The following is a 17,144-nucleotide window of genomic DNA, read 5'->3' as shown; positions in this document are numbered from 1 at the left end:
ATTCTAAATCTATTTTGAGCAGTTAAACTTTGGACCGACTATTTCTTTAACTACTACCTAATGAAGTCACATAATCCCTTTTTCACTCTACAACAATAAATTAATGTGTTAAGCAGGGGGCACATCAATATGATGTTAATGCATAAAACTTGGTCCAATCTTCACCATACATAACATTTGTCTCTGCATAAATTATTTTGACGTTCCAAGCTTTACTCAACCGATCTCAGTCCAACTCAAATTATATTTTATTCAGATAAAGTGTGTATTGATTTTTCAATGCCATCACAGCAAATATTTTATTTTTATTATAATATTTCCAAATAAAAAAAATCCAATTTGACGGTAAAATTATAATATTACCATACATAACATTTATCTCCGCATAAAAATTGAAACCAAAATCGAATGGTAAAATTATGATTTTTGGTTCGGTTTGGTTCGATTTTATGATTTTTGAATGTTTACTATTTTTCAACCTAACCTTAAATATAGAAACAAAATTAAAGCTTAAATTGAGTAGAAGTATATTAATTTAAATTTATAAAAAAATATATTAGTTTTAAGATTTTATTTATTTAAATTTATCTTATAATAAATTTATTTTGGATACTTATTTTCTTTTAATTTTTAAAATTTTGCTCAAACGGTTTTCATATAAAAATACCGAACTGAGCCAAATTATATATTTATTTTTTACCAGAACCAAGATCAAACCTCGAATTAAAAAACCCAAACTGAACCGAATAACATAATTTGATTCAGATCGGTTTTTTTTTATTTCTCTCGATTTCGTTACTCAGCACTAACGTTTGGTTGTTCAAAAATAATAATAACGAGCCAAAGGTCAACACTCGACAGGCAGGCAGGCATGCATGATGGTGAACATGAATGTGAAAGCGTTGATTTCCCATTTATAGTCTTCCTCATGGATGTGAACATATTTCGTCAAGGTCTGTCTGTCTGTCCGTCTTCATCGTCCCTCCACAAGAACATGACTGCAGCTTGCTGCATGTGGAAATTATATATTAACGTTAACGTCACATATATGTTGTAGTATATTAAAAATATTAATGTATTTGCAATAAAGATTTTTATATTCTTTCTGATCACACGTGACAGAGGACAAAAATATACCTACTTTATTTTTATTATATGTAACACTGTGATAATAGTATAATATATACCTTTAGGGGGTGTTTGGTTCAAGGATTGTGGGATTCCATCCCATGGGAATCCCACATTCCCATGTTTGGTTGGCCGGGAATCTCATTCCCGGTAATGTTTTATTACCAATAGTAGATTTTTTGGGGTATATTACCAGGAATGTCATTATCTCCCTTCACTTAGGTATTGTAACATTACCGGCGTTTTGGACTAAAATGTCCTTAAATTTTTATTTTTTTTTCAAAAATATCATTCTTCTGTCATTGAATAATAAAAATTCTACGAAGGTTAAATTACAAATTTATCCTTAAATTATTTTAGATTTACAAAAAAAAAATCTATAATTAAAATTTTATATGAAGTTTAGGGGTTAAAAAAAATTACCCTTTCATTAAATCTTTTTTATATTTTAATTTTGTAAAAAAAATTATATAAATATTATGAATTTAATTTTTTTAAAGAAAATATATAAATATTTTCCAACTTGTTAAAAAAACAAATATATAATAAGGACAATTTGGTCAAATATGCATTCCAATAACCTTTTATTCTTTTAATCAAATACGGTAATCTTACATTCCTGCTAAACCAACCAAAAACAAAATACAACATTCCCAGTAATCCTATTCTCTGGTAATCTTTTATTCCCACTGGTAATCTTACATTCCGTGAACCAAACGCACCCTTAAGTTTCAGTCTTCTTGAAATTCTTTTGTTTCTTCGTTAAATCAAGATTTCATTGGTCATTTTTGTGAAGGTTTTGAGCTTACTATATTATAATATACCTATCACGGTGAGTGAGCTGATTTCCACATTATTGGTTTTAAAAAATTATATTTTGTATGCTATAAATCATTGGTTTTATTAAATAATTTGATTTGACATTATACAATTTTTTACTAATTAAATAAAAAAATAAAACAAACTAATAATCTCGAATGAGGAGAAACTACAAAATTTAAGGTAGACTAATCACTTCTCTTAAAAATTTCAAAGAACGAAAATTAATTGTAAACAATAACATCGAAAGTGTTTAAAAACAAAACTCAACTAAGTAACAAAAAAAAAATATACAAACAAACATCACAGTCGATGATGAAAGATAAACATCGTCAATACTAACATAATAATAAATCATGATAACACATTCATTACATTATAACTCAAATATAACATATTTAGAGTGATTAAGATCGTTTATCTATATGTATGAATCGATATATCAATAAGATAATAAAATAAACATCAATAAGAGAATGACAATAAATCTGACCTACAAAATAAGAAGAAACATGTTTTCCCAAGAAAATGATAAGATTTGTAAAACAAAATAACATAAAAACTAAGATATGAAAAATAAAAAATTAAAGCAGAGAGAAAAAAAATCACTAAAATTCTTTTGTTATTGGAAAACTGACATAATGATATTATAATACTTCAAAAATATTGTAACACCCAAACTAACCTCAATGTTAATAATATGATTATTTAATGTAAAACCGCCGACTTTCCCGACTGGTGCACAAAATCCATAAAAAAATTAAGCAAGGACTTCATTTTTCTAGTAGGTATGAACTAGAACTGATGGGTATTATTTAGCAATATATTAACATGTTCATATCTAAGGGTCAACGATGTTGATATATATATATATATATATATATATATATATATATATATATATATGATTAAAAATGGATAGTTGCTCATATAAAAAAATGAAAGAAATGTACAGACACAAATTTTATAAGGTAGTAGAGAGTAGAGGCATATTTTGATAGGCATTTTAGCAGCTAACTTTATCTTAAAATACTGTTTGATATTAGTTTTGTTTAACTTGTCAGTTGATTGATAAATAATTTGGTAGATATCTGTATTAAATTTGAATCTTGATGCTAAGAGTAGAAAAATAAAATTGATAAATCTATCTTATAATAATTTTTTTAATATTTAATTTAAATTAATTTTCATTTATTAAATATTAATTTATCAAGTGGTCTTAGTGGTTAAAGAAAATGTTTGTTCTTCCTAGATATACTGAGTTCGAGTAGCTATGTCTTCAATGTGTGTATGTGCATTGCTAATATTTAAGGAAAATTTTGAACATATATTATCTTGTAATAGTTAAGAAAAAATTTGAATATATATTATCTTGTAAATATAAAATTTAATCTACATTAATAGAGTAAAATTTCTACCAACAAGAGTTGGTTCAAGTGGTAGCTTGATATCGCTTAATCAAAATTTTGGGTTCGAGTTCTTGTGCACGCAGAAAATCTTCCCTGAAAGATTCACCCACCAATCAAGTGTGCGATACGGATCGATCCGAATTGGTCAATATGAAACCTTGGAAATGGAAAAGCAACCCAAAAAAGATAAAAATTTCTGTAAAAAGATTATATTTTTTGGCAGGATCATAGAGTTACCCATGTTTCCGTGGCCTATATTAGGTTTAATTCATTGCCAGGTTAAGTTGGGTCCAGTTTTTGTAAAGATATAAAGGGGATTACAACCCAAGTTCATCACATAACATGGGCTTTGATCATAAAATATGATAGCTCTTCAATTCCTTCAACTTTCTAACCTCACTGGACCAGTAGCTTTGCTTTATTGTTGTCGTGTAGAAAGGAAATAAAATAGTATAGTAAAAGGAGATGGGAACTCTTGCTTGTAATTTTCACTCATTTTTCTTAAATTTATCAAATTCTCAAACTATCTCTTCTCGTAAGTTTCCTATTCACCAGGTCCACTACTGTATCACAGCAGCAACAAACTTGAGGTTGAAGATGTCTCACTCTCTCTCTTCCCAAAACCCAGGTCACCTTTATTTCTTTATTGATTTTTTAAGTTAATCGAGTATTGGAGATTGACTTTTGTTATATTTTCAGTGACTGAGCAGCAGAGAATTGTAATCCCAAACAAGCATGGTGAAAAGCTGGTGGGGTTATTACATGAAACTGGGTCTAAAGAAATTGTAATCCTATGCCATGGTTTCAGATCCACCAAGGTTGGTAAACTCTAGCTGAAACCTTTTCATATTTCTGCACTTTGACTTTAATCAAGTATTGGGGAAGATAACTCTTTATGTAGCAGCGCTCGTATTTGGGGGTTCCAAGGCCCACTCATCGAATCTGATTGTGCTACAGGCTGATCGTACTATGGTGACCCTTGCTGTTGCTTTAGAGAAAGAAGGAATCGCAGCCTTCCGTTTCGACTTTGCTGGAAATGGGTAGGTTGGATGAGATACAATGGATTCATCACTATTGCGTTGATGAATCCATTGGGCATTTATTTGTATTTGCAGAACTAGAACTACTGATACAATTTTATAGAAGTTTGCACCGTGCCATAAAACCTTGTGTCCGTCCATGTGCTGTGAATCGTGAGCTTCCGCATTCAGATCTTTGTCCAGTGACATAGCTTCTTATGTCACCTGAGCCTTGTACACAATTTTGCTGCTTAACGTATGATTAATCGTGAGCTTCCGCATTTCAGAGAAAGCGAAGGTTCATTTGAGTTTGGTAACTACTTGAGAGAAGCCGATGATTTGCATTCCATCATCCGACACTTTAGCAGGGCAAACCGCGTAGTAAATGCGATTGTTGGGCATAGCAAAGGTGAGTGGATTGATGTTTTCCTTACAATTGCATATATGAAGATTGAAGAAGAGTAGGAAGGAACAGATTCAGACTTCGTGTTCTTTCCATGTTGGATTTATGAAGGCTTATGTAGTCTGCTTTAATTAGTCTTTATTTGGATGCAATTTTCTTTTCTAGCAACCTACTTGCAGTGTTCGAAACAATAACGAAATACCAAGTTTTCATATCTACACTATTGCAAGTGTTGTATAGCTAAATTATGTTAAATGCAGGAGGTGATGTAGTGCTTGTCTATGCTTCCAAGTATGATGATATCCATACTGTTGTCAACGTCTCCGGCCGCTATGACCTGAAGAAAGGAGTTGAAGAACGGTTCGGGAAAGGCTCTATGGACAAGATTAAGGACGACGGATACATTGATATTAAGAATAAGGAAGGTAACAGTTATTTTGGTTGAATGATTATAATGTGAATGAGTTCTTCGGTCCTCACTATTGCTTTCCGCATGTTAACTGATACCTAAGCCACTGTTCTTTCCAACTGAAATCTTTCTTTTCCCTCTTTTGTTCCTTTCGTTGTTTGTCATTACGGATTCATTTCACATTGATCGAGTATTCGAGATTTTATGTCTGTAGGAAGTGTCGAGTTTCGTGTGACAAAGGAAAGTTTGATGGATCGCCTAAGTTTAGACATGCACGAAACATGTTTTAAGATCCCCAGGGAATGCAGGTGAGAACGAATCATATTCAACCATAGTTTTTCTCGTGGTGTTTAAAGGCTTTTACTGGCTTGACGGATTTTATACATGACCGTTAGGATATCATTATTTCCGAAGTTATGATCGGTATAAAAAGAACAAATCTCATCAAGCGATTATCTGCAGGGTGTTGACAGTCCACGGATCTGCCGACGAAACAATACCTGTCGAAGATGCATTCGAGTTTGCCAAGATCATACCGAACCACAAATTGCACGTCGTAGAAGGCGCCAATCATAATTACACGAAACATCAAACCGAATTAGCATCGGTGGTGGTGAATTACTTAAAGGCAGCTTTACAGCAAGAGTAGGGAATTCCCGGGTACCTTTTATGCCAAGTAAAATCTTTAGTTGTGAGTGTTTGGGGACATGTTTAGGGTTACCAAAACTATGATATTAACTTATTTTGGTGTGTATTACATATAATAAATTAAATATTAATATTATATTACTTCGATTAAAATAGTCTTTCATTTTCTTCCGTTGGCATCGGTGCGATCATTTCCCCGGTGTTACTGTTCCCCTTCTTTTTTGAGAAATTTCCAACTTATGCTTGTAATCTCCATTCTTTTTAATATATTATATAAGAAAATAAGAGATCGAACATGTTTAAGCATTAATATCCTTTCAAATTTTAATTTATGAATGGAGATAAAACTTGATAATATAGATAGGGGTGAGCGTTCGATCGAGTCCAGTCAAATTTTTTTGAGTTATTCGAGTTAATGAGTCGTATTTCACAACTCGAAGTTGACTTAAATTTTCTCGAGTCGAGTTTATAAAATTCGAGTTGAGTCAAATTTTTGAGTTTTTGTTTAAATTTAACTGTAAATATTTGTAATATTATGATATTATCTTATTCCAATTTAATTAATTTTTTATAACCATATATATATATATATATATATCTTCATATTTTTTTTCATATATGATATACATACATCATACATAATTGAGGGGTTTGACTCAAACTTGAGACTCAATCTACTAGACTAAAAATTTCGAGTTATTTGAGTTACTATTCGAAATGTATTTTACAACTCTATTTGAACTTACATTTTTTTAGTCGAAAAAATCGAGTTTTTAAGTCGAATCGAATTTTGTTTACCCCTAAATATAAGTAATATTATATTAAAAATTTAAAATAATTGAATTGAATTTTTTTAATCTAATGGATCACGAAATATAAATAGTTGTTACAACTTGCACGTAATTATATTTAATAAAAGAATAAATATTTGTTTGAAATGAATTTTGGAAATCCAAAAATACTGAAATGATCAATTTTTAATTTTCAAAATCACCATTATCATATTATCAGATCAATGATGGAAAAACTCGCACAACAACGAGAACATAAATATTTCATACGCCACGGTGTACAGAATCAAAAGTATTAATACGGGCAAAGACTTGAAGGCTTCATCATAACCTCTTAGTCGCGCGTTATTTTCACTCTCTTTGATCAAACACCAGAATCCGAAGGCGACAAAAGAGCCATGGTAAATCTCTCACAGTTCAAATCGAAGCTTTTCTCTTGTTCATTTGAGTTTGATTATGATTTTGTTTCAGGCTCCTTCTGCGAAGCCAATAATGAGTCCAGTGTCTGATTCGTGGTATCCAACCCTAGCCGTCTTCATGCTCGCCATTGGTCTTGTCCTCACCGCTTCCTTGTTCATGTAACAACCTTCATCTTTTCTTCTCCTTTGCGGCATTTCTTCATTTTTTACTATTCCAAATTTCGTGTTTTTGCTCTTGTTATATTAAATTTTGGAGGCATTTTTTCTTGTTTGCCCTTATTTTTATGAAAGTTTTACAAGTAGATCTGGCTGTTTTGGTACAAGATAAACTGATGATTTGTTATACAATAGGGTAACGGTATAACATTAGCATGACATGACTGCGATATTTTTATTTAGAATGGTACTTTCATTGAATTGATATGAAAATTTTCTTTCCCTTTTAATTAGGCAAATTTGCATGCTACAATGTGCAGTTTTCTTTTTAATGAGAATAAGAATACCAATGTTAATTTTATCATTGCCCTTTATGTTTCTTGTTGCTACAGTCCTGCATTTCGCTTCCCTTTAATTTGTAGAATTATCAGTTGGAGTCATGGAGTTTCATGTCTGCTTTGGTTCCAGAAATACTTGTCTCGATGAGTATCTGGTTATCATGATTTGGTTGTAGTGTTTTCAAGGTTGAACTTTCCTCAATCATTTAAAATTGAACTCTCACACCCGTGGTATTCCTGATGCTTAAACCCGGGAATACAAGCTTGATTTCGAGGCCTAAGACTATACATCAACTTTTTTCATGACTAAACCTGTTTCTAAAATATCATTGTAAAAATTAGGAAAGTTTGAGAGAGAGAAAATATATGTACACGAACTCACTTGATTTACCACGTGAACTTATTTGATAAGAAATTTAGATTTATCCTAGATTATAACATGATTCGTTTAGAATATCATAACATGATAACAAATTCTCAAATCACACATATAGCAAATCTATTGCTAACTTTTTTTTGAGCAAGATACTATCTATTTGAAGAACTTATATCAATCTCATTAATTACACAAATTTTCTTTATTATCGTATAACGTTATTTTAAATATAAAATAATTATTTAACTTTTCTCAAAAATCTTTCCTTCTCTAAACTTATCAAAATGATCTTAAATGATTTCCAACATCTTCATGTAAACCATCATCAATCACCGTCGTCAAATCGTACATGAAAAAACTGCTTCTATAGTAATTTTCTCTTTAATTTTTATGTATACCAACCCCTTTTATAACGCTAAAGAAAGAGAAAGAGTTGGGGTGCTTTAGTTTTAACAAAAATTATCGCACTTCTATTGAGAGAAATTTAAAATACAAAAAAGTTATCCAAAAATTGATAATGGATACACACACTTCATAAAAATAATCGTTTAAATTCAAAATCTCTATAGAGAACCATACCACCTTTTTACCAATGAATCCACTTAATAAGTTCACAAGTAGAATCGAATATGAAGGCACACATAGCCGAAGGGTCATAATAATATGTTAATACATTTGTATGATTTCCTAATCAGAGCGATGAAGATTGAATGACTTGCTCAGTTTGGTGGGCCGTCATCAACCCTAATTTACATTATTGTCCTTCCCATTAGGGGTGTGCATTATCGGATATCGAATATTATCTGATCCGAATTTTTTGATATCCGAAAATTTCGGATACCTAAAATAATGATCCGTATCTGAACAAAAAAAATCGGATATCTGAAATTTCGGATCGGATATCCAAATATCCATATCCGAATCAGATTTTTTTTTGCAAAAGATTCAAAAAAAATTAACAGAAATTAAAATATTCATATTTACATATCCTACCAACATCACCGTCCGCTAGAAGTAGGAGGAACAGTTTGGGGGATTTCAAATCGGTGTCATCTTGCAATAGATGCAAGCCGGCTGTCATTACATCTGAATCCGAAAATGTGGTTAGGACTGTCAAGAATTCGGATACGGTTGCGCACTATCGGATTCTCATTCATCTGTTCAAATCACAGCCAAGGAAACGAGGGATAATTTCACGGTTATTCCCGAGGTTAAAGAAGAAACAGAAGAATGAGAATTCACTGAACCAAACAGAATCCAAGGAGATTGCGCAAGTACTAAAGGACTCTGGCATGTTGTCGATCAAAGCGCTGAAGAAAGAGTTGATAGAAGCACATGAGAATCGAGATGCGGCCCTAATGGAAGTTGCCGAGATGAGATCCTCACTAGGAGAGCTCAACTGCTCAAGCAGAAGCTGGAGCATTTAGAAAGCTACTGCGAAGATCTCAGGAAGGCCTTGAGGCAAGCAACGCAAACAAAGGATTCTCAAATCAATGAAAAGCTAGGAGATTGTCCAAGGAAGGGGAAAGCCATTGATGTTAATTAACAAAGCTTGATGCCTGTCAGCGATAAGGTAATGACAGGGTTTCTTGCAGATTGTATGGGAAGCAAGATTATCGGGTTTTCGGATAATCCAAATATGATTTTTTATCGATCCGTATTTGATCCGATAATCCGAAAAAAATTTCGGATATTCGATCCGAATTATCCGAAAATTGAAAAATAGATCTAATATCCGAATTTTTAGATCGAATCAACGGATCTGATTTTTTTGCACACCCCTACTTCCCACAACTGTCACTCTCTCTCTCTCTCTCTATATATATATAGGTATTTGATTTAACAATAATAATAATCTAGTAAACAACGCCACTCATAATGGTCTTGAAATTATTGGTAAAGTCAAGGGCCAAAATAGGGATATACAAACAGTAGTGTGCATGGGGAAGACTGAATGAGTGGTCTTTTAAGGTATAATCTACGTTTGTAGACAGTAGTAGGGTTACGTAAAAAAATGATTTAATCATAATATTTAAATGATTTATGATTCAACTATATACTGTGTAGAGATAAAGAAAAGTAGAGCCTTGTCTTTATTAGACAAATTTAATGTGAGAAAGAACTTGAAATTCTCGCTGTACAATATAAAATATACAGAGTATACCCCCCTTATAAATTCCTTATCACTAACCCCAAACAGAACCTCACAGTTCTTCTCCACTCTCCACTCTCCACTCTGTTCCTTCCTTACTGCAATTTTTTTCTTCAATTGTTGTTTTTTTTTCGTTTTATCTTTGTGTTGCTGCAAGTGAAGCTAAGGTAGAAAACTATAATGACAAAGAAGCCGAGGATTGTGATAGTTGGAGCTGGGATGGCTGGTCTTGCTGCAGCTAACAAGCTCTATACTTCCACTAGCTCCAACGATTTGTTTGAGCTAGTTGTTGTCAAGGTGGCGATAAAATTGGTGGCAGGATAAACACTTCAGAGTTTTGTGGTGACAGGATTGAGATGGGTGCTACTTGGATCCCTGGAATAAAGGATAGCCCGATTCACCAAAATTGCTCGGAAAATCCATGCACTTGAGTCTGACCAGCCATGGGAGTTCATGGATGGGTTCTCGGATGAGCCTAAAGACTGTTGCCGAAGGCGGGTTCGAGCTGAATGCCTCCTTCATTGACCCTGTATCCACACTTTTCAAGAACCTCGTAGATTTCGCTCAAGGGAAGATGGTTCAAGTAGCCCGTGGAGAGGATGCTAGTTACTATAATTTTGCTGCTAAAGCAGCCCTGAATGCAACGGTGGGTTTGGCAACCAAAGTGTCGGTGCGTTCCTTAGACAAGGCCTCGATGCTTATTGGGATCCTTGCAAGTACCGTGACGAGCTCAGTGGATATGGTAAATGGAGCAGGACATTGCTTGAAGAATCCATTTTTGCCATGCATGAAAACACCCAGAGGACTTATACTTCTGCCGGTGATCTGTTCAATCTAGATTTCGAAGCAGAAAGGGAGTACCGCATGTCCCCAGGTGAAGAAATCACCATTTCTAAAGGCTACTTGAGCGTAATTGAACACCTAGCATCTGTTCTTCCTCGTGTCATCCAATTAGGCCGCAAAGTCTCAAGAATCGAGTGGCAGCCCGAGAGTAGAAAATCTATAGAAATTCCAAATGGCTACGATTACAGTTCCAGACTAGTGAAGATTCACTTTTGTGATGGATCTGTTGTGCTAGCAGATCATGTGATAGGCACAGTTTCATTAGGGCTCCTAAAAGCTGGAACCGGTCAAGATTCAGGTATGTTCAATCCTCCACTCCCCTCTTTCAAGACAGGCTATTTCGAGACTTGGATATGGTGTTGTTAACAAGCGGTTCCTCCAATGGAGCCCAAATGGTAATCGAACCGCCAATGACAAAGACAAGTTCCCTTCCCTGGAACTTGTTTTCAGCCCCCCACAATCCGAGATAAGGCACGAAAAGATCTCATGGTGGATGAGGAGTACAGCTTCTGTCTCCTATTTACAACAATTCAAACGTCCTCCTATCTTGGTTTGCAGGGAAAGAAGCTCTTGAGCTCGAAACCCTTACTGATGAAGAGATTATAAACGGAGTTTCAGCAACGGTTGCAGGTCTATTACCAGCGCCGAAACCCCACAAGGAAGTGAAGCATAGTTCCCCTGAATTATGCAATGGGAGCGCTAGTGAAGATGGTGAAGATTTGTCAAGGTCTTGAAGATCAAACGGGGCAGTGATCCATTATTCTTGGGATCTTACAGCTATGTTGCTGTTGGATCGAGTGGTGCTTATTTAGACACAATGGCTGGGCCATTACCAAAGATTGGAAGCTCCGAGTTAGACCAGGGTCTGCATTATCCACTTCAAATTTTGTTTGCTGGGAAAGCTACACATAGAACCCATTACTCTACAACTCATGGAGCTTATTTTAGTGGTCTCAGGGAAGCCAATAGGCTTCTGCAACACTATAGTTGCGTTGGGGACTAGGCTTGACGACTTTAGTTTTGATTTATTCTTGAATACCCTAATCAAACCTTTCTTTCTCTTCCTTTAAAGCAAAGCAAAGGGGTTAATGAGAGCAAAAGAGAAAAAAGGGGCATTGGGTTTAATGAAATTATGGAAGAGATAAATGGGGACAATTTTAGATGTATTGGCATGAATTCAAGAAGCTTCTTTTCAATCTCTTAGCTTTTGTGTGAGTACCCGGGGATTTCCTTTTCATATAATCTTGCTTTGATATTCAAAGCAAAACCATTACAAGATCGTGTTGTTATGTGTGATGGTTGGGGAGTTAAAAGAACAAATAGAGGATCCCACTGGCCATTGCTTTGGCTTTTGGCCACCGGACAAGATCCACCAAACCCGGCTCTTTCCTGCTAGGAATCTTAAACAAGGCTCCTTTTTCTAACTTTAAAACATCCTCGCCAACAAAAAAAACATAATCAACGACGAGTTCTGGATTTAAATTACAGTCATGAGCGTGGCTCCAAATGTCGGTCCGGCTGTGATTGTAGTAGTCATTAATAGGATACCTTCAACTTCATGTAGGAGAACAGTGCAGCCCTGAGTGTGAGTTGAAGTCCATCAGCATTTTTCATACCAAAAATCAGAGATGCTTATTGCCATCTGATTGCTTTGATTCATTGGGTTATTTGAAGTCCATCAGCATTTTGATTTAGCTTTATTTTTTTCTTCTTCTTGTAATTATTATAATATAACGAACTGAGATTAAAGATAAAATCTAATTTTAGTCATCCAAATTCCAATATTAAGCCTTCCTGAAACTTTTTGGAGACAAATTTAAAGAGCTTTGTATTTTCATCACAAAAGTTTAAGTTGTTAAAAATTATTGATGTTTTATATTATCTTATCAATAGCTAGGGACAACATTTTCTTATTTATTTAAATTCTCCCCTGGAAAATCAACAATACTTGTTTGATTTAACTTAACCCTCTTTGCACGCATTCAATGTGACTGGGTATGGCTCATCATCTAGTGGCCCAATTGTTTGGTAACCCAATGACCCAACCTCATTTTTTTCTTCCAGAAATTAACCATATCCCATTCAGGCATATTTATTCTTTGGGTAAATCACAAATTTAATTACTAAACTTTACTCTCTCTCCTATTTTACTCACTGAACTTTAAAAGCTTTTAATTTTCTCACTGAACTTAATACATCGAATTTTTTTGGTCACTCTTTTGTTAAATAGTTAACGGCGTTAAAACTATATTGTTTTGCATTTATATAAAAGCTCGTTTATAATGTTATTAGTGAGAAAAATGTTGAGTGACCAAAAAAATTAAACTCAATGTATTAAATTCAGTAAAAATAAATAAAAATTTAAAGTACAATAAAAGAAATAGGAGAGAGAGTAAAGCTCAATTATTATATTTATAAGTTACTCTTATTCTTTACAAGTTTACACATCATCAAAAAAGTATACGACATTTAATTTTTATGAATATATATGAAATTTTAAAAATAATATTGACCGAAAATAAAAGAAAAGGGTATCCATTTGCCCATGAAATTATTGCAGGCAGTTGGTACCACGAGTTGTAAAGAGAGGAGAGGGATGGGACGTTGGGACCTAAATTTGGCATTAGGGAACAGTGCGACGAAGGGGTTAAGGGCAAATGGACCATTTGACGATCCTTGAAGACAACCAATGGTTGGACATACATACCTTACCTGACACAAATTCACCATACATACATCATCAAGTCTCTATCCATCTATGTCTCCACCTCAAAACCATATCTTATACGATCCATTATCCACCGTTTCCTTATATGATATAAAGCTTCTGTTATACTAATAATTAATATTCACAAATAACTCGACAGAATACTATTTATTAGGGTCAATAACTCGACTCTTACGTAATAATTATAACACTTGTCGGTCTTTTGCCAAAGACAACAGTAGAACACGATGACAGAGAGTAATAAATGCTCTTATTACGATGAGTGAGTGAGAGAGAGAGAGAGAGAGAGAGAGAGATCTGCTTCGATTGAGTTGAAAAATTAAAAATACAGGGTAAGAGGTAAATCACGGAAATTTTTGGAATTCGTTGAAAATTCAAAAACTTGTGTTCTGAGATAGCATTAGTATGAACGATAGCTATGTATTGTATCGTGTAGCTTTTCGGCAAGCATATTTTTCTTCTGTGCAGTTCCTTTCCTGGTCCAACTTTTTTTGACTATATTTTCTCATCTTCCTTTTGCCTTCCCCATAGTATTCACATTCAGAGATTCCTAATTTTTCAAGCCAGCTGAGCAGTCGATAGTAGCAATATAATATATTTCTTCTTCTTTTATTCCCTAAAATGAAATCTACCCAGCTGCACGGTTCTTTGCTTAGCTGTATGTAAAATGCAACTGGGAAAATTTATGAAAAAAAGGTAAAAAAAAAAATACAAAGATGAAACATGAGTCCGTGTAGTGTAAGAAAATGTGTAAGAATGGGGATGCCGCATTTGTCTCTTGCCTGCGTAAAGCATTGAATGCTTTTTGGCAAGACTGGGGGTGCTGAAGAATGGAGATATTTTTATCTTTCCCGTGATAAGTTTTCAAACCCTTCTCTTCTCGCATTAGATACATTTGTGTGTGTTCGTGCGCACACCATATATTCCTTAAACATACCCAATGTTTACCCAGAAAAAGAAACCCTAATACTCTTATTAGAAAGGTATACTTCTTGTGTGTATCTGAGATCTCTCTCTCTATATATATAATGAACTTTACGATACATAACTGGACCAATGAATAATTTAGTGTCTTTATTCTTGTTATTTATTAAGCAAAAATAACCACACAAAAAAGGTCATGTGTCTTCGTATTCTCTAGCTCTTGAAGCTGTTTTCTTTGAGGACACAAAGTTCAGAAGGAATCGGTGTCGATTGATCTAGAGATTATGGGTTCGAACACCAACGATTGCAGCAGTTGATTTAGCGTTCATTGTCAAATGATTAAAAATATTTAGAATATATACTACTTTATAATCACATTATCTTAATAAAAAATATTTGAGCATAAGATCTCCCGTTATTAATATAATTTATTGATAATTTATTAAAACTAAACCTTATTCATAATTAATTAAAAATAAGAATAATGTGGAGACTAGAGTTAGTTTTCATGATTAACTAATTTGTGTGGCTACAATGAAATGAAGAATGTCCTGTGTTTTCGAAATGCCATCCAACTCGGTTGATAGAGCACAAGGCTTTTAACCTTGAGGTCGTGGGATCGAGTCCCACGGAGGTCATTTCATAATCCGGAGGTCTCCTACGGAAGTTGCTTTCAACCTGGCGTTGGGGGTAGCCTACTATCCTACTTCCCCCTTATCCTATTACATATAGGATTAAGGTCAGCTAATGATGGGAGCAGCACATTAGGGTAGCATCCAAGATCAAAATTTCAACACGAATGAAACTAACTAAGTGAAAAATCATCTTTAAACAAAATATTACCTTATATTTGTCCCAAATTAATAATAAAAACCCAAAACTTACACATTTTTGATATTTTGACTTTGTTTATTCGGGGAATTGGGCATCCATTCATATATATGAAGTCACGTGAACCTCTTATTGCCCCTTTGCTGATATTCCTTTATAAGGGATTCACCCCTCGATGTCGTAGGCCCTCTTTTCCCTTTCCCTGTCATTCATCACCGATCTCATCCCTTCCCTAATCTCAATAAACATAGATCTCTCCATCTTTACTGGACGGCGCACGCCGTGCTCATCACTGGGTTCCTCGATCTCCCTTTGCCGATAATCTCGTCATGGCTTCTACTAATTGTTATTCATCTCTTTATCCTTTTCCTATTGACCTTAACGAAGAGGTGTATAGTCAGTCGCAGTTCCATGATCTAGACGAGGTAAGCAATCATCACTCTTTCAGTACTTTTCGTGTTCTCTTTCTTTCATAAACTAAGGTTTTTCTTTTCTTTTCTGTTTTGTTTAATGATCACTTTCATATGCATTATTCCAGAAAAAAGTAAATGTTCCACAAGATGGACATAAGAGTGATTTTGAGCTCAAGCTATCAATATGGAAAGAAGATGAGGAGAGAGGTGAAACTCATCAAAGTCATGAGAATATTAGTTCTGTGAAGTGGATCCCTTCGAAGATGAGAATCTTGAGGAAGATGATGAACCCGGATCACGTCGAATTATTGAATAACTCTACGATGGAATCCCAACATCAACACAAGCAGCAGAAGCCATCATCATCTCCGGATCACAGCAGCAACTCTTCTTATAATAATAACAGCAGCAGCACAATTAGGGTTTGTGCTGATTGCAGCACAACTAAGACTCCTCTTTGGAGGAGTGGACCTCGAGGCCCCAAGGTACTAAATTCCCAGTCTTTTTTTTATCAAAACCCTAGACCGAAAATCGAACTTATAGAGTATAAAGTTAAGTACTGACCTGCAGTTTATGATAATTAATTGATCTTTTTTTTTTTGTTTTCATTTTGGACTTTCTGTTGCAGTCCCTTTGCAACGCCTGCGGAATTCGACAAAGAAAAGCGAGAAGAACTATGGCAAGTGCAGCGGCCAATGACACTGTTGTTGCAGCTGAAACAAGGACAAAGCAAAGCATGGAGAACAAGGTTCAACGCAAGAAGAAGAGATCAAGCGACGATTGTGTTCCACGTTCCAAGAGAAAGCTTAATTCTCAATCTCAAAGCAGAAAGAAACCGTGTTTTGAGGATTTAAGGATAATGTTGAGCAAGAATTCAGCTTTTCATGGAGTTTTCCCACAGGACGAGGAAGAAGCTGCGATCATGCTGATGGCCTTATCATATGGCCTTGTTCATGGTTGAAAATTCTCTCTCTCTAAATATATACTGTTGTCTTTTTAGTAGCTAGCTACATCATAAATGTCTGAACAAATTAATGTACGTAATTAGTTAAATAACTCCGGTCATTGGAGTCACGTGAACAACAGTTTTCGCACCTGACACATTTTTATTATTATTATTTATCTGTTTTAAATGTCATAATATATTAAATTAGTTTTTTTTCTTTCCCGGAATCTAAAATCGTTGACATTATCATTCAAAAAAACTCCTGAAAAATAATTTATTTGATCAATACCTCCCAAACAATATTAATTAAAAAAATACTCTCAAAACTATTTACATATGATGACCTTGTGTTTAGTAAAAAGTAAAGTTAGTTTCATGAATTTATTATTGTC

The 17,144-nt window shown here is 34.2% G+C and overlaps 1 protein-coding gene and 2 pseudogenes across 1 annotated transcript; all 3 read left to right on the top strand.

Annotated features, from left to right (window-relative positions):
• The first annotated feature begins 3,795 nt into the window (after window positions 1–3,795).
• Window positions 3,796–5,910, top strand: LOC120132009. The gene is made up of 7 exons (XM_039148859.1): window positions 3,796–3,984; window positions 4,056–4,174; window positions 4,314–4,396; window positions 4,663–4,784; window positions 5,039–5,203; window positions 5,402–5,495; window positions 5,650–5,910. The coding sequence occupies exons 1-7, from the start codon at window positions 3,822–3,824 to the stop codon at window positions 5,834–5,836; spliced, it is 933 nt and encodes a 310-aa protein (XP_039004790.1). The 5' UTR covers window positions 3,796–3,821; the 3' UTR covers window positions 5,837–5,910.
• A 4,242-nt stretch (window positions 5,911–10,152) lies between these two features.
• LOC120131997 lies at window positions 10,153–12,015 on the top strand (annotated as a pseudogene).
• Window positions 12,016–15,627: 3,612 nt separating this feature from the next.
• LOC120132138 lies at window positions 15,628–16,800 on the top strand (annotated as a pseudogene).
• Window positions 16,801–17,144: the final 344 nt, after the last annotated feature.

Source organism: Hibiscus syriacus, unplaced genomic scaffold (assembly GCF_006381635.1).
Source record: "Hibiscus syriacus cultivar Baekdansim isolate YM2019G1 unplaced genomic scaffold, ASM638163v2 tig00110557_pilon, whole genome shotgun sequence".
In the NCBI taxonomy this organism is placed as follows: Eukaryota; Viridiplantae; Streptophyta; class Magnoliopsida; order Malvales; family Malvaceae; genus Hibiscus; species Hibiscus syriacus.
This window is presented reverse-complemented; position numbering and strand designations above follow the sequence as displayed.

Bases quoted from the DNA above. Each gene is read 5' to 3' on its own strand.
- LOC120132009 (XM_039148859.1), top strand. From the start codon at position 3,822: ATGGGAACTCTTGCTTGTAATTTTCACTCATTTTTCTTAAATTTATCA. The intron at 3,985-4,055 runs GTCACCTTTATT...TTATATTTTCAG, and splicing joins TCTCTCTTCCCAAAACCCAG to TGACTGAGCAGCAGAGAATT. The intron at 4,397-4,662 runs GTAGGTTGGATG...TCCGCATTTCAG, and splicing joins TTCGACTTTGCTGGAAATGG to AGAAAGCGAAGGTTCATTTG.